Raw genomic sequence first — 19,784 nt, forward strand, 5'->3', positions numbered from 1 at the left:
ACTATGTTAAGACTATAAAAACTATCTTTTATTATAGTAAATATTATTTAATTTACTACAATATTTACTATTTTTTTTATCTTTTTTACTTTTATTTTTTGCTACATTTGTTTACTATTTATTTTTCAAATTAAAATAGTTTACACCTCAAATACATGCTATTATAATCAAAACGGTAATAATCTATACCTTAAATACAAATTATTATAATCCAATTATAATAACTAACTTTTTATCTAGACAGACCCTTATTATTTCTCAATTGATAATTGGCTCGTAAAATTTGACTTTTGATAGGAAATGAGATAATCAATAAAAGCAGAGTCAATAGATCGTGGCCACCAGAAAAGCTCAAGCTGGCATTGACTCGGTTGAGGTAAGAGAAGATTTGAATCATTCTAGGGAATTTGGTTCATTTTGCCAAATCCATTAGTTTTTTTATTTTCTTTTTTCTAAATAGCATTGTTCTTCTCATTAATCCTATGTTCTTGGAATACATATATTTTTCTTACAAAAATTTCTCCTATCAAGTGAACTTTTGTTTATTCCGCATCTATTATAATCATTTTTTTTGGGAAAGTCAATCATTTCGACTCCGTTTGATCATTTCGTTTTTTGTTTTCGGTTTTTTTAAATTAAGTATGTTCCTTTCTAATTTCTTACAATGATTTACATCTTTTTTAAATATAGTGATTAAATTCTTAGCCAAATTTAAAAAACAAAAACAAAATTTTAAAATTTACGGTTCTGTTTGGTGAAAATTAAGCTTATTTCATCAACATTTCTTACAATAATTTGCACAATTCTTAATATAATGGTTGAATTCTTAGTCAAGTTTAAAAAACAAAAACAATTTTTGATAGCTACTTTTTTTAGTTATCAAAATTTAGTTTGGTTTTTTAAATCATAGGTGAAAAATAAATAACAAATGAAGAAATTTAGACGTGAAAGTAATGTTCATAAGCTTACTTTTCAAATACAAAATGGTTACTAAATATGGTCAATATTTTTTTAGTTTTCAAATTTCAGTTCGATTTTTTAAATCATTAATAAAAAGAAGATAATAAATAAAGAAATCTAAACGCGAAAATTGTGTGATTTATTTTTAAAAAACAAAATGGTTATCAAATTGATTTCTAAATTTTTATTTCAGTTTTTCAGTTTCTAGGTGATGCTTATATGATTTTTTCCGTGGAGGCAGTTGAATTTCCGATTTTAGGCTGTATTGCATAAATATATAAAAATAAATATTGAAAACTTTAAATTTAAAATTAGAATACTATATAAATATATTTTTGGAAAAGTTTAAAATTTAAATATTAGATAAAATACATATTGCAAATTTAAAACCGAAAATTCAAATAATGTCTAAATTTAAAAAAAAAATACATAAATACAAAATTTAAAATTTAAATAATATGCATATTGCAATTTTCAACAACTAAGAAATAAAGACAACAAAAAAATCTTATTAAAAAAAAGAAATAAGATAAAAATATGGTTTATAACAAAAGCTCCACATCTCAATCATGACAATCTATCTAAGGTGGAACATAATTTTATTAAGGAAACATAACAGAGAGATTCTGGAATTTAGTACCAATTTTAGAAACAAAAAATTAAAAAACTAAGACCTTATTTGGTAATTTTTTTGTTTTTTTTTAAAAAATTGAACCTATTTTTCTTCATTCTTAAAATGATTTATATCTTTTTTAATTATGATGATTGAATTTTTTGTCAAATTTCAAAAAAAAAAAAAAAAAAAAACATTTAATAACTTTCTTTTTCTAATTTTTAAAATTTAACTTGATTTTTTAAATCACGGATATAAAATAGATAATAAATAAAAAATTGAAGATAAAAATAATATCTATAGAACAAATTTTTAGAAATAAAAAATAAAAAATCAAATGATTTAATTTAAGTGTCATAGCTCGCTCAAGATGCATACATTGTTGATTGTTGACCTCTTCACGCTTCCTGCCAATATCAATAGGAATGGAAATGACAATTTTTTTTATATAAGAAAATGGACACCTATACAACTCCATCATTATTCTTTTGGTAAATATTCCAATATAATTCCTCCTTTTTTTCTTTCTTTTTTTTAAATGATATTTTGAGTGAAAGTCACTTGTAACTACTAAGATTAGAATATATTTTTAATTAAAGCATTTGATATTTTAATTTATCTACCAATTATTAGACCAATTTTTAAACACTTAATCCTTTCTTTGCCTTTTTTTCAATGTAGTAGTTGTGAATCTGTGATCCATTTATGATTGCTTGTGTCATATACATTGACAAAACCTGTGACAAGGAAAAATTGGGAATATATGTGAGTTTTCAAATATTTTTATTTTTATCATAATTGGACTTATTTATAATAGCTTTTTGGGCAACACATGTCCTTTTATATATATATATATATATATATATATTACATTTAAACATGAGGAAAATATTCAAACATAAAATTTTTAAAAAGTTATCTATATCTTAATCAGTTAAGTTGTATTTAAGTTGATAAATTATTACTCTTCAATATTAAAATATATTACAAAATGAAGATGATTTTTGTAATTCGATATATATAAATGTTTGTTAAAGCGAGCTTGGTTTAGTGGTCTTAGCGTGACCTCTGTACCTGAGTCGGAAGTTCAATCCTCCACCCAGTTATACTAATTAATATATATTGTGCTAAAATTAAAGATGAGAATGATACGTATGAATGAACGAAACATTATACCTCACCTCGTAAAAATGTCTTCTATTGCCCATAATTCTTATGGTCTCAAATTCTTCCAGTGGGACACCAAAGGCTGCTAGACATCACCATTTATAGGCAATCGAAGAGATGAAAAAGAGAGAAAGATCATGTTGAGCTAGTGTCATGTCACCTAAAGGTGTGATGAAGAAGAATGATTTTAGTTGGGGATATGAACAAAATCCCACAGTAGGGGTTAGGGAGGGAAAATGATGGATATGTGAGAACAAAATTTTCTTAAGTATTAAGTGTGTTGAAAATGGAATTAAAGTCTTACATTGATTAAAGAATGTGAAGAGATTATCTGACTTATTGACCCCTAAAAAACACAACAAAATATATTCATTGTAGAGATACAAGATTTGAAGGAAGAAAGAAGACAACAAAATATATTCATTGTAGAAATACGTGGTTGTGCTTTATCGAACTAGCGGTGTGCTTACGAGAAGAGAAGTTGACATGAAAAGATGGTATATCCCCACATCCTATATCATCTCAGTGTCTGGAGGCTCATTATCCTATCCCACCGATTTGATTTTAATTGTTTGTGGGGCCATTTTCGGAACGTGTTTCGTATCTCATCATTTTTTTTCTTCTGTGTATCGTATATCATTCTAGTGTTTGAACATACTCGATTATACTCGATCAAAACTCTTCAAACATCAGAACTTCCCACAAACCAACATGGGTCCTGATGAAATGCTGCCATGTTACATTTTCATTCGATAAAAAAAATATATATATTTTAATTATTACTATTATTATTTTGTAGGGTGTTAGTTGTTGTCCGAAACAGCATTTGCTGATCCAAGAAGTAGTAAAAGGAAACTAATGTGAATAGAGTGAACTTTGGGATGGAATAAGAGATGACGTAAACCCCATGATTTCTTTAATCTGACTTATTGACCCTAAAAAAACACAAACAAATAGAGTGAAGTGAAAGGAAAAAGGATGATCAAGCAATGTAAATTTCCAAGCTTGGAACATCTCTCTATTTTCTACTTCCTGTCCGATTATGGCAATATTTTTTGTTTTATTCGCTGTTATGATTTAATTTTCAAAGTTATACAAATACAACCATTACTACTTTTAACATTATAAATACAAATACCATATTTTTGGTTGTATTCACTCTTATGAACATGCCCGTATATATAATGTTGGTGAAAAACTTTAATAAATGAAAAATAAGTTTTTTTTAGAATCCTACGTTGCTAAATTTAACAAGTGGAACCTCTTTTTCAAACTCTCACCTTGAGTCGTGAGTTTGAGCCCCAAGGATAATCATGTTTTAGAGGGGTGAGGAGATAGGCAACCACACTCGTTGTCGTCTGGGCAAGGCGCATGTGGGTTTATTTTTATTGTTTTTATTTATTTATCTTATTACAAAAATTATTTTCCATCCGTTCATTTAGTCTCCTGTTATTGGCGGCGTGATTGTCCGCCTCAGAAGAAGCAAAAGATAATTTGAGTGCCTCCGCTCCTCTCTATTCTCTTATTCATTCTTGTTTCACTAGCAAAAATAGTAGAAAGAGTGTAAGTTTTCCGAGCTGTTTTATCCTAGGGATGACTTGGTCATTGTTGAACAAGGGGTACGATCGTAAAACATCTTAAAGAGAGTGAGTTTCGCGACTTAGCCTATAACATTTTTTTGTTTTGCAGGTTAATTTCAGACGTCCAACACCGTTCGATTGCCGCTGTCTTCTGTCGACCAGAGGTAGCCCTTTCAACAATTTTAAGACGCGATCCATCTGTTGTTGCTGTGATGGCCCTGTCAACTCAGAACAATATTATGTCCTCCAACCTCAATCGTCCATTCCAATTCGAAGGAGCAAACTTCAAGAGGTAGATGCAGACGATGTTGTTCTTCCTCACTCTCAAGAAGGTTACGGACGTCTGAATCACAGAAAAGTCAATTATCTCAGAGGAAATAACAAATCAAAGATGCAGCTGATTGCAAAGAAAATAATTTTTTCAAAAAAAAAAAAAATTATGTTAAAGGTTTGACTAACGATAAGTATGATTAATATAATTAGATTTATGATAGGTCGGTTTGAATTTTTGGATATTATTGGGTGAAATAGTGAATAAAGATTGCAATGTGAAAAAATGAAACAATTAGAAAAAAGAAGGAAGAAAAAGAATAGATTAATTGAAGCGAAGTGGTTGATGCTTAGGCGTTGGGAAATGGAATGAGAGGCCCTTTTGCTTAGCTTTAGACTCTGATATTGCCTTCCTTCCACTTCCATCCAAGTCCTCTTCTAACAAACTATGAAAGAAACACCCATCACACGCTTCTCACTACACCAAACCCATATATTACTAATGGGTTTAAGTTTATTTTACTTACCATATTTCCAAGCTCTTCAAATCCAACATCAATGCCTCATTCAAATTTTATCAATCTAAACATCAAACAAGAACAATTATTAATTATTAATTATTAATATAGTTATGCACAAGTACAACCAACAATTATTAAATAGGGGCAACATTTTTACGCCATGTAATGCAAAAAATAAATTATTTTTTATCAATTCAATGTTGAATTATTAACAGTACTACCGTCAATACTGTTGGTTTGCCTTGGAGGCTTAGACTGTTTAGAGTCATAACTTTGTAATTTCAATTGTTAATTAATCAAAAGCTTGAAATATTGTGAAAGATACTTGAAATTAAGAATTCAAATCTTGTGAAAGACATTTTTCAAATTAAGTAAAAAAAAAAAAAAAAAAAGGTGTGAAAGAGACCGTTTTCTCACCTTATTTTCTTAAAAATTTGTTTCCATGGAAAGTAGATTACTTGCACCTACCAAGGCTAATTTTGTCTTTTTACCTGCTGCAGAAAAGAAAATATAAGTATAATAATAAACTAAGAGAAAACTGTGATAGATGGAGACAGCCTTTTTTTGTGTGGGTTTTGATTCTTCCTGGCTAATCGTGGCTGCCAGCTTCACTTGAGCGTGGCTGTACAGAGTATTAAAAATTAGATAAACGAGTATTTACGAGTTTCACAGAAAGCGAGAGAGGGAGTGAGATTGATTGAGGAAAAGAGGGTGGTTGATTTGAGGCTCTCAATCCTGTTCAGGGCAGAGGGAGGCGAGGTTCGGAAAAGGATGGATTGGAGATGGAGGGAGCTCATCTCTCTCATCATTCTTTGCGTTCTAGGGTGGAAGCCTAGCTGCATTCAAGGAACCACAGATCCAACAGATGGTCAGCTGCTGCCTTCTCCATTTCTTTTCCTCTGCTATCTGCATCTTTCTTTTCACTTTTTGCCTTCGCTTCTACTCTTCTTTTCTTTCCATTTCATCTTTACTTCCACATACTTACATTCTTTACAGACATGGGTGTTTGATTACTTATTGCATTCCTTATTCACACTGCACGGTTGTGGATGAATTCTCATTCTGAATGGCCTGTCTACTATTGCCCATTTTGATCTACAGCCTCTGCTTTAAGGGTTTTGTACACCAGTTTAAACTCTCCATCTCAGTTAACCCAGTGGAACGCAAATGGTGATGATCCTTGTGGACAATCATGGAAGGGGATTACTTGCTCCGGCTCACGGGTTACGGAAATGTAACTTTTTTAACCCTAACTCTTCCCTCATTCGATTTCACACTGATGCTCATGAATGTTGTATTTCTTTTTGTCAGAAATTTATCTGGCCTTGGACTCAGTGGATCGCTTGGATACCAGCTTGGAAGTATGACATCGGTAACCAACCTGTAAGGTCAAGAAGCCTTGTTATGGACTTTTAACTAGTTTCTTCTCTACTTTTTATTGATGTGGTTTATCCTGTTATGCTGCAGGGATGTGAGTAATAACAATCTTGGAGGCGAGATTGTCTACAACCTTCCACCTAACCTGAAAAGACTGTATGCTTCATATGATTTTTTTTTGTTTCTGCGTTTTACATAAACTCATGAATTGTTCACTAGTCACTAGGAAATGAACCGAACCCTGTATTCCAAAGGTCGAAAATCAAGTACATAAGATAAGATAGGGTAGTGTATAACCACCACAGAAAGTTAATAGTGAAGGATAGATAGGTTTCAACCAAAAGACTAACGGAAACAAATTTTTATGACAAAGTCGTCTCCTAAAAACTTAAGCTTGTGGATTGTTCGTATAGATTATGAAGCATATTTTGAGTTTAATTATTGCATATGTGCTCAATGACTACAACTTACATGACATTCTCATGCCTATTCTTCTATCTACAGAAATCTTGGACGAAACAACTTCAATAAAGGCATCCCTTATTCCATTTCCTTGATGACTTCTCTTCAATACTTGTAAGCAATTTCTTTTTTTTAACCATCAATTGGTATGTTTGTTTTACCCAAGACTTTAGCTGTTATTTTGATGTTTTCCCTCATTTATTGAAATTGTAGAAATATCAGTCATAATCAGCTTCAGGAACCACTGAATGATGTGTATGGGCAGCTAACTTCCCTATCCACATTGTAAGATATCTTCCCCTACTTATTCGATTCTGATGAAGAGAATTTAAATGACTGCTGATTGAGCTGACCAAAGATTTTTCAGCCCAGATTCTTTCAAATATTCAATCCCTGTTTACATTGTTTGTATGCACATTTTTATACTTGGTGGGCCAAACAATTTTGATTTTTTTTTTCCCATCTAGAGTCTGGAAGATTGAAAGTAGTCATGATACTTTGTTCTACAATGAGAAATTTACAGTAATGCATGAAACATATTCTTCTAGAGAAAGTATGAAAATGTTCGAGTTTGTTATCATCTCCTGGTGACTATCAGAATTTTGTATTTCAATCAGGGATTTGTCTTTCAATGCTATGCCAGGCAACCTGCCTCAGAGTTTTAGCTCTCTTTCTGGCATCAGCTCTATGTAAGTCTTCACCAAATTAGTTCCTACGCTATTAACACCTAAAGTAGTATTGTCTTTTTTTCTGATCTGTTGATTAACTTCTGAATAGGTATTTGCAAAACAATCAGTTCACCGGCACAATTGATGTTCTTGCAACTCTTCCTCTTGATAACCTGTGAGTTTAAATTATTTACGTTAACGTTGGAAGGGATGCATCTTTTCCCCACTCTTATTGAATGTATTGGTTTTTATTTTTTAAGGAATGTTGAAAATAACCGTTTCACTGGATGGATCCCTGAACCACTGAAGAACATCAACCTGCAGTGAGTATATCTGACATTTTCATTGGCTGGGCTTGTAATTTTTTCTTAATCAAATACAGATTGTGACTCCATTAAGCTTAAATATGATTGACAATTTTATTAGGAAAAATGGCAACAACTGGAACTCCGGTCCTGCACCCCCTCCTCCACCTGGTACACCCCCAGCCACCAGAAGACCCCGCAATCGCAACTCAGGTGGCAGTCCATCAAATGGTGGTTCTAGTGAAGATCAGAAATCAGGAATTAGTGGTGGTGCCATTGCAGGAATTATCATTTCTGTGCTCGTTGTTGGAGCTGTAGTAGCATTCTTCCTCGTCAGGAGGAGATCCAAGAGATCATCCACAGATATTGAAAAGCTCGACAATCAACCCCTGCAACCTCTGAAAATGACTGCAGCACAAGGTCATATTATACATTATGAGATTATTATTTGCATTATGCCATTCTTTTTCATATTCTCTATATTTCTTTAATACGTGCCGAGTTCAAATGATTATTAGGCATCTATACTAATATTGAAAATTCTTAATTTAGAGAGTCTGTCTTGATTCAAATTTGTGCATCCCTCGTCTTTTTGTATGGGAGAAAACACTGCTATAAATAAAGAAAAGAAAAAAGACAATATTGACAACTAATATTTTCAATCCATTATTACGATTATTAGAAAATCCAACACAAATATCCATGCCTTAGTTTTTCCTTCTATAGTTTCCATCATTTCTTATTCTAAATAATTTGGTTAGGATATGAGAGACGGTCAAGAAAGAACATTTGAGTTTACAGTTTACAGTTGAGTTTCCTGCTTCGTAGCCATTCAGTCTGATTTTTGGTGCTTAAAAAGAAACTATAAATTTTAAATTTTAGGATGTCATACGGCAACTTCTTTGTTTTCTAGTCCCTTGTTGATCCATGATATTTGAATTTGATGTTATTTCATATTGCTTTGTTTTCATATGATTGTGAAAAGTTGGAATTTTATGCCATCAAAATGTACATTTAACATTAGCCAGTGTTTTCAAACATTGTTATGCAGAAACAAAGTCGGAAGAGACTTCCTCCACATTTTATCCAACATCATTTGACACTTCTGCTACAATTAATCTCAAACCCCCACCTATTGATCGTCATAAATCATTTGATGAAGACGACTTCTCAAAACGAGCCGCAGTCAAGAAGGCTAGTGCTGCAGCTCCCATTAATGTAAAGTCATATTCAATAGCAGACCTTCAAATGGCTACAGGCAGCTTCAATGTTGAAAATCTTCTTGGTGAGGGATCGTTTGGACGTGTATATCGGGCCGAGTTTGATGACGGGAAGGTTACTCCCTAACTAATACAATGATAGATCTCTCTCACATTGAATGTGCTGGATTTAACAAATCACACATTCACTTTAACATAGACCTAGCTGGTTGTCTTGTATTTTTCCTCCAAACTGCTTCTGGCGCTTTGAAAACTCATCTATTACTTCTACTGATGTTTTGTGATGCAGGTTCTTGCAGTGAAAAAAATAAATTCATCTGCACTACCGAGGGAATTATCTGAAGATTTCACTGACATTGTTTCTAAAGTCTCTCAGTTACACCATCCCAATATAACTGAACTCGTGGGTTATTGCTTAGAGCATGGGCAATATTTGCTTGTGTATGAGTTCCACAAAAATGGCTCGCTTTATGACTTCTTACATCTATCAGATGAATACAACAAACCTCTGATATGGAATTCACGTGTTAAGATTGCTTTGGGAACAGCACGTGCGTTAGAGTAAGTTACCACCAAGCCTTGTTTGAGTGAACATAAAGGGTTTGAGCATGAATAGAAATATGGGTCTAGTGGGAACATAATTGACATTATTTGAAGATTAAGGTTTGTTGTTCCTTAGATGCGATGATGGTACTTATCGAGGAACTTTTCAGGTATCTTCATGAAGCGTGCTCCCCATCAATTGTTCATAGAAACGTCAAGTCTGCTAACATATTGCTGGATGCCGAACTCAGCCCCCACCTTTCTGATTCTGGACTGGAAAGCTTTGTACCAAATGCAGATCAGGTTATCTTAAACATAATAAATCTTATTTTTACCTTGTCATGTTGTCATATACTGATATACAAATACACACAAATGTAATGCATGCCCACTTATTCTTAACACGTCTTTCAAGAACAGAATCTGTATCAAAAAAATTCCCGAGGGTGTTTGGCCCGAGGAATTGGGTTGTTTGGCTAAGGAATATGTGGACCCCATGTTTTTAGTCATGAATTTTATGTTTTGTTAACTTCGTATACTATGGGCCTCAGGAGTTCACAACTCCACTCGTCATTTCATAATGTGAGGGCATTATTTCTGTGAAGTTGTAAAGAAATATGTACAGATTAAGCACTTGGGTTTCGAACTAGAGAACCTTAAAATGGGTAGGAAAAATAAAGGTATCATCAGATGGTGTGCGGTCAGTTTATTAATGAACTTAACTGGTACCTTATAATGTGCAGGCAGTGGATGGGAGTGCAAGTTCAGGATATGCTGCCCCGGAGGTTACCATGTCCGGTCAATATACTGTGAAAAGCGACGTCTACAGTTTTGGAGTAGTCATGTTGGAACTGCTAACTGGACGTAAACCATTCGATAGGTGAATATTTTAATGCACTTTCATCTAGTTACTTCACTTGCCATTTCTGTCTTTGTTCCTCATATTTTCTGACAAGACATTTTAAGTGCGTTTGAAATATGATATGGTTGTTATAATTACAGTTCAAGGCCGAGGTTGGAGCAATCTTTGGTTCGATGGGCAACACCTCAGCTTCATGACATTGATGCTTTGACCAAGATGGTTGATCCCGAACTCAAAGGTCTTTATCCCGTTAAATCTCTCTCCCGATTTGCAGATGTGATTGCACTTTGTGTACAGGTATGGTATATATTATACAAGTTTGTTTGTTTGTTTGTTTTTTTTTTNAATTTAAAATAATACGACGCCTTTAATGGCTCTTCCTCTATTTTACAACAGACGGAACCTGAGTTCAGACCTCCAATGTCAGAGGTGGTGGAAGCGTTGGTCCGTTTGGTGCAACGAGCAAACATGAGTAAGAGAACATATGGAAACGATAATGCAACATCTCCGAGAGGTGAAATGGGTGGGGAGGACACGCCATAAACAACAGAGACACGTTTGTAAGGCCAAAATCTTACCTTCTTCTTGGTAATTCTTTCTTAATATAGAAAGAGGAGGCGGAAACCAGGAATTGCTATCTAATGGCGATAATAATGTTTGTCTGTTAATATTACACGTTTGATGTTTAGGTCTTCATATTCCATAGGTTTTTTTTTAGTATTTTGATAGAAATCAGTAAAATACTCCCTTCATTTTCAACATACATTTATTCTGAAGAAATAATTGGCGGTGATTACTGTATGAACATCTGTTGTATTCTACTTGCTGTTTTTGATTATTAATTTATTATTTATTGTTTGAAAGTTTGTCGAGTAACTTTTGGAGTTGGTGAATTAAACCTTCAATCTTACCTTTTCTTCGTTCTTTTCATATCTGGTAGCTGAAAGCACCAAGTACATACTCAGTTAAACGTACTTGAGCATGTCCATTGAACTAAGATTCGTTTTGTCCAAGTATCGTCATCTTCTTATGAAAAACCACTTTTAATTATTGTCAAATGCTATCTTTTAAATTGGGTTAAAAACAATCCTTCATCCCAAATTCACATTACTAGTTTTAACTTGAACCAAGATGTTCTCAAGTTAAAACCGTTTTGGTGTTTTTTCTAAAAAAAACAAACTATTCTGCCAGAAGGAAAACAAACACACTTGAAAGGAACATGACAAGCTATTATTTCTCTTCTAATTACAAAGAAAAAAATACACATGTTTTTATTAAATAGCACATGCACTATTTTAATAATATGACAAGTGATTTAACCATTTCAAAATCAATCTCAAACATCCACTTCAAGCAAGTTATGGTGTAACTCTAAACTTTTATAAGTTTATCAATTTAGAACATTAGAGAATTAATAACCTATTTTTACTTAATTCAAAAATAAACTCAAAATCCCTTGTTCTCCCATAATCTAACTACAGTAACATGACAAATTATTTCATAATCTTTCATTAAAAAAATCGATGTAGAAAGGATTAAAAGAAACACATTAAATTTTTTATAGAAAAAACCCAGCTACTCAATTTAATTCTAGCATTTCTCAATAATATTTTGCTAAGCCTTTATATATGTGTGTGAACTATATATTAATAGTTCTAGAATAAAATCTAATGGACTGTCTAAATCGGTTCTTATATATATAAAAAAAAGAATTTTAATGAATGCAACTCTCAAATAAATTTTAAGGATAATAATGGAGTGAGAGAAAAAGGAAACCAGAAGACAAGTAGGCTCAAAAGAACCTTAAATACATTATTTTCCCTAAACATTCAATGTTAGATCAAATAGTTTATTGCAAAAATAAGATATGCAAGGATAAGCTATTAAATTACAAACACGAAAACAAAAAATAAAACAGAAGACTTCGTTTCTACGAGCAAAGAAAGCTAGTTAAGTTACTGACCAGTATGGGATCTGGTGCCAACGACATTTCAGTTGCATTCTACGGTTCCGATTCTTGTCCGTGGGAATGGATAAGTTCACATTAGCCAACACATTAAAAAGCCACCCCGCCCAACGGGGGAATCAAGCTATGCACTTCCTTTTATAATGGTAGAACAATGTAAAAACTGAGAAGAAGCATAACAAACCACCGGCCTCATGTTTCATCTTCCACGATTTTGGTCGATCTTCTTTCACCCCATGAATATCAATGAGCACATCTCTCCTTTGATTGAATGTTGCACCTTCTTTCCCACCGTCTGAAGATGGGAACACTGATCACAATGTATCTTTGTACTTCAAAACATTAGTCATGTTCAAATCAAACATCTTGCAGATATCTTTAATTGCAGTTATATCACCAGATGCCTCCATTTGGCTCAAAAATTTGTCGAGTTCCTTAGATGGCTCCATGTCCTAATCATAAAGATAAAATAAAATTAACACTATCCAAGTTAGAGCGATTGCAGTTGCATGCATGATCCTTTAAAGCATGATACAAGGACTGACTGAAAAATATGGCATTTGCTATGTCTTTGAAGATAATAATCAACCAAAGAAAAAAGGATTGGATCATCAAATGTAAAATAACAAAGGAAATATTCACATGATAGCCTATGAAATTTAGAAATTAGAAATAATAAGGGGCCAACTTCACTCATAGTACTCGTCATTTTATTCCTTCATAAATTTACAGCTTGGGATAACTAAGATGCAAAATGAATTTTTCATTTGATTACCAAAGACGCTTATTTACACAGGAGGCACACCATGGATCGAGTAAAAAAATTGCTATAGGAAATTTATCTGGTTGCCAAGACATCTAAGAGAACAAGATAAATCAAAGAAGATCATTTTCCAACTCCAATCAAGAATAGAAGTGTGAACCTGTTAAGGCCTTCAAAGATAAGAATAATTTGAACTTACCAGTGCTGAACCTGGATATTGTTGGACTTTGTGCTCGGTTTTCTTATCATCAGAGGATGAGTCACATGGGTAAGATCTATCCGAGACCAACTGAAGGAGCTTTTCACTTCCCTAGAAGTATATATATTTATGTTTAACGAAAAAAATGCAGAAACATTAAGTACGTGTGATGAACTCTTAAACAATTTAATAAAATCCTGGGGTCAAGTGACAACTACTAAATCGATGTACCTGCAGAGCTCGCCAATGAGAATACGTGCGAAACAAAACCCAAAAGAAAGGAATGTTTGGCAGAGGTAAAACCTATGATAAGGTGAACCAGTATAGAAATCAAGATAAGTCCTATAGTTTTCCTTGATGCATTAAGTGAAATGGGAATTGAAATGTAGCAACCGCACGACGTGTTGTCAAAGGCATACAACTCATGAGAACATCAACATGGAAAAACAAACTATGCAGGAAAAAAGTATGGCTGATTTACCAAAATAAACACAAACATACAGTAAATGCACTTGTTAATGGAAGCATCGAGACTGAACCATAGAAGTATTTCCTGTGGATGGCAGCTCCCCTGGTCACGAGACAAAGAGTTCACGTCAGTAAGGGACATAGTTCTAACTTTTGTAACAAGAATAGCTTTCTGGAAACAAAAAGGACTCGAGATCATAATAAACTTTCTGTCATGGAACCACAGACTGGTATTGTTGGAGGCTGTGCTGATAAGGTCTTACTAAGATCGTGATTCATGACCAGATCTTAAGCGTCCAAAGAAAATACATTATCTATAGACGTCTATTCAAATCCTTCGGTGCAGAGAATAACACATTCTTGAATCATCGATGCATTACTAGAGGGTAAAAAAAATTCGATATTTATACTTGAACAAACTTGGCGGATGAAAGAAGAAAATGCACCTGAGGGCAATATGTCGTAACCTCCTGCGAACGAGCCGTGGATTCAAACTGTAATGTCGCAAGAAATTAGTGAAATAACATAACAAATTGCAATAATCATAACAAATCCTTATCGACTTCTCCTACTAGTTTTGGAACCAATTTTATATAACATTACGTATTGAAAAAGACATCGGCAAATGAATTTCAAGACGAAAAATAAGCAGCGGTAACGTGAAATTGTTATAAAAACGTTTTAACAAAGTGAAAGAGATGAAACCTCGACGGATATGTTATTTCGACGCTCGTAACATCTTTAGTTATAGACTTCAAGAATATCTCAGACGGCTTAACTCGAGACAAAAGCTTCAATCCGATCCTACAAGCAGAAAATCAAGAGATCAGCATTGGTTAATTTCACTAGATATGCGCCATAGACTAATAGAATCTTGGCGAGGAGATTTTACCCGTGAAGCTTATTTTTAAACGATCCATGAGGAGCCTTCTCAAGAGCAGTCCAAGCTTTATTCATCTGACAAATAGAACGTCGATGGCATCGCCATATTTGATTCAAACGAAACGAATACCAGAACAAAGAAGCGAAACGAAACTTGAAGAATATGAAGAACCTTAAAAGAGATGAAATCGGTCACAATCTCCGCATTGCTGGAAACAGCGTCGGATTTGGAGGAAGAAGATGAAGAAATTTTGGTCCAAAGATCTTTGAAAGTGGAAGGAGTCTGAGCAGAAGCAGAATCCGAAGCGGCAGGGTCGATGGATCTGCTGAAACACCAATTTCTTCCTCGGATTGGAAACACTACCAATCTGGCTCTCATCGTTCCAAAATTCCAATGGAGAAAATACCTTCTCTCTCACATAAACCCTAATTCCCTAAGCAAATTGGTTTTCTCTGAATCAAATGTGGAAAAATTATCGAGAGAACTGAGAAGTGAAGGAAATGAGAGTTAAATACGTGCTGTTGCGAGTAATGCAAGAACGCAGATGGAGAAAAATTCCGCCGCATCACTCACTTTGATTATGAATGAAATGTTGAAATCCTTTTTTCTTTTTTCTTTTTTTTTTTTGCCCTTCTATTTTTATATTCATTCCATTTTGACCCTTTTTTTTTTTTTTTTTTTTTTTTTTTTTTTTTTTTTTTTTTTTTTTTTTTTTTGAATCTTCTCTTTTAGTTTTTCTACTTTATTAAATTCGCTTTTAGTCCCCAAATTTGCTCTAAAAAGTTATTGTACGAGAATCTTACTTTTGTATTTGGTAAAATTAATTGGGAAGGAATTCATTAATTAGAACTCATGTTTTAAAATTGGTTTCCAACTAACTTTGGCTCGGTTTACTAACCATTTTGTTTTTTTTAAAAAAAATTAAGTTTATCGATACTATTTCTACCTCTATTTTTTTATTATCTTTTTTCACCAATGGTTTAAAAAAATTAAACCAAGCCAAATTTTGAAAATTAGAAAAAGTAGCTTTAAAAAAATTGTTTGTGTTTTGGGAATTTGACTAAGCATTTAACCATTGTATTTAAGAAAAATACAAATTATTATAAGAAATATGGATGAAATAGACTTAATTTTAAAAACAAAAACAAAAAAATCAAATGATTACCAAATGGGACCTTAGCTTATTGACTAACAAATTTTCAATCTTCAATTTTGAACATAAATCAATGGGCATTTATATGTATATAACTAAGTTTGTGGTTCAACTCAAATTTCCCGACCCCTATTGTAAACTCAAACAAGAAATTGAGATTAATTTTGTTATGAAATTGAGGAGCACAACGGGAATATAGATATGAAAAATATAATATAAATATATTTTTATATAATAATAATAAATAAAAACTAAAATTATAAAATAAAATAACTAAAAACATAAAATAATCAAAATCATGAAATTAGATAATATGAAAATTAGTGTAAGTGGAATGCTCACCAATGTATGTGTGATTTTAAGATCCACCAAATGCCACTATTTATAGGCTTGCAAGTAGGATGTGGACTTATATAGATACCAAGCATGAATAACTAGAAGGCACATGGACAGCATGAATGGTGATTCATGGCCCATGGGACATAAGTAATGAGCATCTATTTTCTATTATAATATTCATAATACTATACCTTAGATGCCTATATATATATATGAAATATGTCTTGTTAAAACTTTATTAGGAAAACTCCCACTGGGAAAAACCCTAAGTGAAGGAAAAATAGTACATATTTCATATAATACATACTCCTAAAAATATACAATATATTTACTCTACCTCATGAAAACATCACTTTTAAGATCTCTGAGTCATCACATTCTAATGTCGTGCACCAACTTTTCAAAAGTTGCGATTGATAATGCCTTTGTAAATAAGTCTGTCAGGTTATCCTTTGAATAAATTTGTCGTACAGTGATGTCGTCATTTACTTCAAGATCAAGAGCGTAGAAAAGCTTCAGTGAAATATATTTTATTCTATCTTCTTTAATATATCATCCTTTGATTTAGGCCATGCAAACTGTGTTATATTCATATAATATTGTTGGAAGGTTTTTATTAGAAGACAAGCCACACATTTCACGAATGTGTTGAGTCATTAACCTTAGTCATACACATTCTCGACTAGCCTCGTGAACTGCAAGAATTTCAGCATGATTTGAGAAAGTAACCGTTATTGTCTGTTTCACCGATCACTATGATATAGCAGTTCCTCCACATGTGAACAAATTACTTATTTGAGATCTAGTTTTGTGTGGATTAGATAAATATCCAGAATCTTCATAACCAAGTAGATCAAAATTTGATTTATTTGGATAAAACAAACTCATATCGATTGTTCCTCGTAGATAACAGAGTATATGCTTACTTTTGTTCCAATATCTTTTTGTAGAAGAAAAACTATATCTAGCTAATAAATTTACTAAAAATTCAATATCCGGTCTTGTATTATTAGCAAGATACATAAGTGCACCAATTGTACTAAGATATGGTACTTTAGGACCAAGAATTCTTCATTATCTTCTCGAGGTCAAAATATATTTTTCTTTATATCCAATGAACGGACTTCCACTGGAATATTTGATGAATGTGCTTTGTCCATATAAAATATTTTCATAATTTGTCCTGTATAAGTTGATTGATGAATAAATATTCCATTTGCCAAATGTTAAATTTGCAAACTAAGGCAAAATTTTGTTTTTACGGGATCTTTCATCTCAAATTCTTTCTTAAGATATTCTATTACCTTTGAAAGCTCTTCAAGAGTTCCAATTATATTCAAATCATCAACATTTATAGTTATAATAGCAAATTCTAATTGTAATTTCTTTATAAAAACACATGGACATATTGGATTATTTTGATATCCTTCTTTCCATAGATATCCACTCAAGCGATAGTACCACATCCGTCCTGATTGTTTCAATCCATAGTGATCTCTGTAACTTTATTGAATACCATTCCCGAAAATTTGATGTATATGTTTCAGGTACCTTAAATCTTGAAATATGTTGTGACTACATCCATAAGATGCATATTCAGACTTTTATACACAGTCAAGCCAATTAAATATCTTAATGTAATTGCATCCACCACCGGAGAATACGTCTCCTCAAAATCAATACCAGATCTTTGTGAAAAACCTTGTGCAACTAGTCTTACTTATCTTAGGACCTCATTATTTTCATTTCTTTTCCTCACAAATATCCATTTGTATCTCACATAACACCTTCTGGTGTTCAAACTATAGGTCCAAAAACTTAACATTTTGAAAGTGAGTTTAATTCTACCTTGATTGCTTCTTTCCACTTAAGCCAATCTTTTCTATGTCGACATTCTTCGATAGATTTTGGTTCAGGATCCTCATTTTCAGATATAATATCAATAGCAACATTATACGTAAAAATGTTATTAAAAATTACATTAGTTCTATTCCATCTTTTTCCTGTAATGACATAGTTTATTGAAATCTCATTATTATCTTTAGGTATTTCACCTCGCTAGGCATGTCGAGGATTTCTTTATAGGTATTTACATCCTCAACCAAATCTTTTTCACTATTAATTATTTTTCATTTTCGAGGATTTTTTTCTTTGGAACCCATTGGTCTACCGCACTTCTAGCGTGTTCCAGACTCATTAGTGACAACTTGTTGTGTTGGGATATCAGGTTTTTTATGGAACATTTGCAGCTGGTATATGTGACTTAGTTACTTTATTTGCATTTATAAATGCATCTAGTAATTGATTTATTATATTTTGTAAAGGAATTATTTTATGAACTTCAAGTTCACATAGATCTTCTTTGCTCATTTTTAAGTTACCCAACATATGAAAATGATTTATGATTCTTCATTAAAAGAAAATAATTATAATAAGAAAAACAACACATAAAATATACAAAAGTTACTAAAAAAAGTGAAGATAAATAAAAAAAAAAATCAACAACATTAAATCTAGATATTCTCAAAGTCAAAAGAAACACTTAATGTGCCGCCAACTGTGTCAATCATCTCTTCAAGAGATTCAAAGAAGTCCCACACATCCAAATTTATCATATGGAATGGGTCAAATATGTCATTATCTTGGTATGAAAAATTTGCTTCCAAATTTTTATCTTTTTCCTTCAGTGAGGTTTGATAGAGGTCAACTAAGTGTTTTAACGTATGACAAATACGTGCCAATGTCTAGTCATTCCGCATCAGAAGCATTTATTTTCAACACTCTCTGAACTTTTATCTTGTGGAGCTTATTTTCTGAACTTCAAGTTCACATAGAACTTTTAATGATTAGAACTACCATCGTGAAAATAATAATTTTTTCTTCCTTTGCCACCGTCACGACCTCGACCATAATTCTTATTAAAATTCATACCATTCACTTCAAGGAATTGTGTTGTTTCAGCGGATAGATATTCATGATTTTTCATCAATAAATCGTTATTTTGTTCGGCCACGAGAAGACATGAAATTAATTCAGAATACTGTTTAAAATCTTTCTCTCGATATTGATGCTGCAAGAACATATTTGAGACATGAAATGTAGAAAATGTCTTCTCTAACATATCAGCATTAATAATTTTCTTTCCGCATAACAAAAGTTTTGAACTGATTTTAAACAATGCAGAGTTGTAATCACTTACTGATTTGAAATCTTTTAGCTTCAAGTACATCCACTCATAACAGGCTTTAGGAAGAATAACTGTTTTTTATGATCATACATCTCTTTCAAATTTTTCCACAAGATACGGGGATCTTTTATTGTAAGATACTCCATTTTCAATCTCTTGTGGATATGATGACGAAGGAAAATCATAGCTTTTTCTTTGTCCTAATTGGATGTCGTATTTCCTTTTTTAATAGTCTCCACGAGATTCATAGCATCCAGATGGATTTCGGCATCAAGTAC

The 19,784-nt window shown here is 32.5% G+C and overlaps 2 protein-coding genes across 8 annotated transcripts; one reads left to right on the forward strand and one right to left on the reverse strand.

Moving 5' to 3' along the window:
• The first annotated feature begins 5,659 nt into the window (after nt 1-5,659).
• On the forward strand, nt 5,660-11,411 carry LOC120086444 (protein STRUBBELIG-RECEPTOR FAMILY 7-like). Of its 5 annotated transcripts, none has more exons than XM_039043098.1 (16): nt 5,660-5,979; nt 6,108-6,345; nt 6,423-6,499; nt 6,579-6,644; nt 6,993-7,064; nt 7,164-7,235; nt 7,568-7,639; nt 7,728-7,793; nt 7,879-7,941; nt 8,045-8,343; nt 8,975-9,258; nt 9,433-9,704; nt 9,857-9,989; nt 10,430-10,566; nt 10,689-10,845; nt 10,945-11,411. In XM_039043098.1, exons 2-16 carry the CDS (start codon nt 6,304-6,306, stop codon nt 11,089-11,091), a joined length of 1,959 nt encoding a protein of 652 aa, XP_038899026.1. In that variant the 5' UTR covers nt 5,660-5,979; nt 6,108-6,303; the 3' UTR covers nt 11,092-11,411. The 5 variants fall into 5 exon arrangements, with proteins under 5 accessions (XP_038899026.1, XP_038899025.1, XP_038899027.1 ...); XM_039043097.1 differs by having other exon boundaries at nt 6,213-6,345; XM_039043099.1 differs by having other exon boundaries at nt 6,260-6,345.
• A 903-nt stretch (nt 11,412-12,314) lies between these two features.
• LOC120084733 lies at nt 12,315-15,440 on the reverse strand. 3 transcript variants are annotated; one of them, XM_039040556.1, is made up of 8 exons: nt 14,999-15,440; nt 14,837-14,901; nt 14,650-14,748; nt 14,391-14,438; nt 13,958-14,047; nt 13,708-13,779; nt 13,477-13,587; nt 12,315-12,966 (listed from the first exon to the last, which is right to left on the reverse strand). In XM_039040556.1, exons 1-8 carry the CDS (start codon nt 15,203-15,205, stop codon nt 12,930-12,932), a joined length of 729 nt encoding a protein of 242 aa, XP_038896484.1. In that variant the 5' UTR covers nt 15,206-15,440; the 3' UTR covers nt 12,315-12,929. The 3 variants fall into 3 exon arrangements, with proteins under 3 accessions (XP_038896484.1, XP_038896482.1, XP_038896483.1); XM_039040554.1 differs by having other exon boundaries at nt 13,978-14,047; nt 14,999-15,439; XM_039040555.1 differs by lacking the exon at nt 13,708-13,779 and having other exon boundaries at nt 13,978-14,047.
• Nucleotides 15,441-19,784: the final 4,344 nt, after the last annotated feature.

Source organism: Benincasa hispida, chromosome 9 (assembly GCF_009727055.1).
Source record: "Benincasa hispida cultivar B227 chromosome 9, ASM972705v1, whole genome shotgun sequence".
In the NCBI taxonomy this organism is placed as follows: domain Eukaryota; kingdom Viridiplantae; phylum Streptophyta; class Magnoliopsida; order Cucurbitales; family Cucurbitaceae; genus Benincasa; species Benincasa hispida.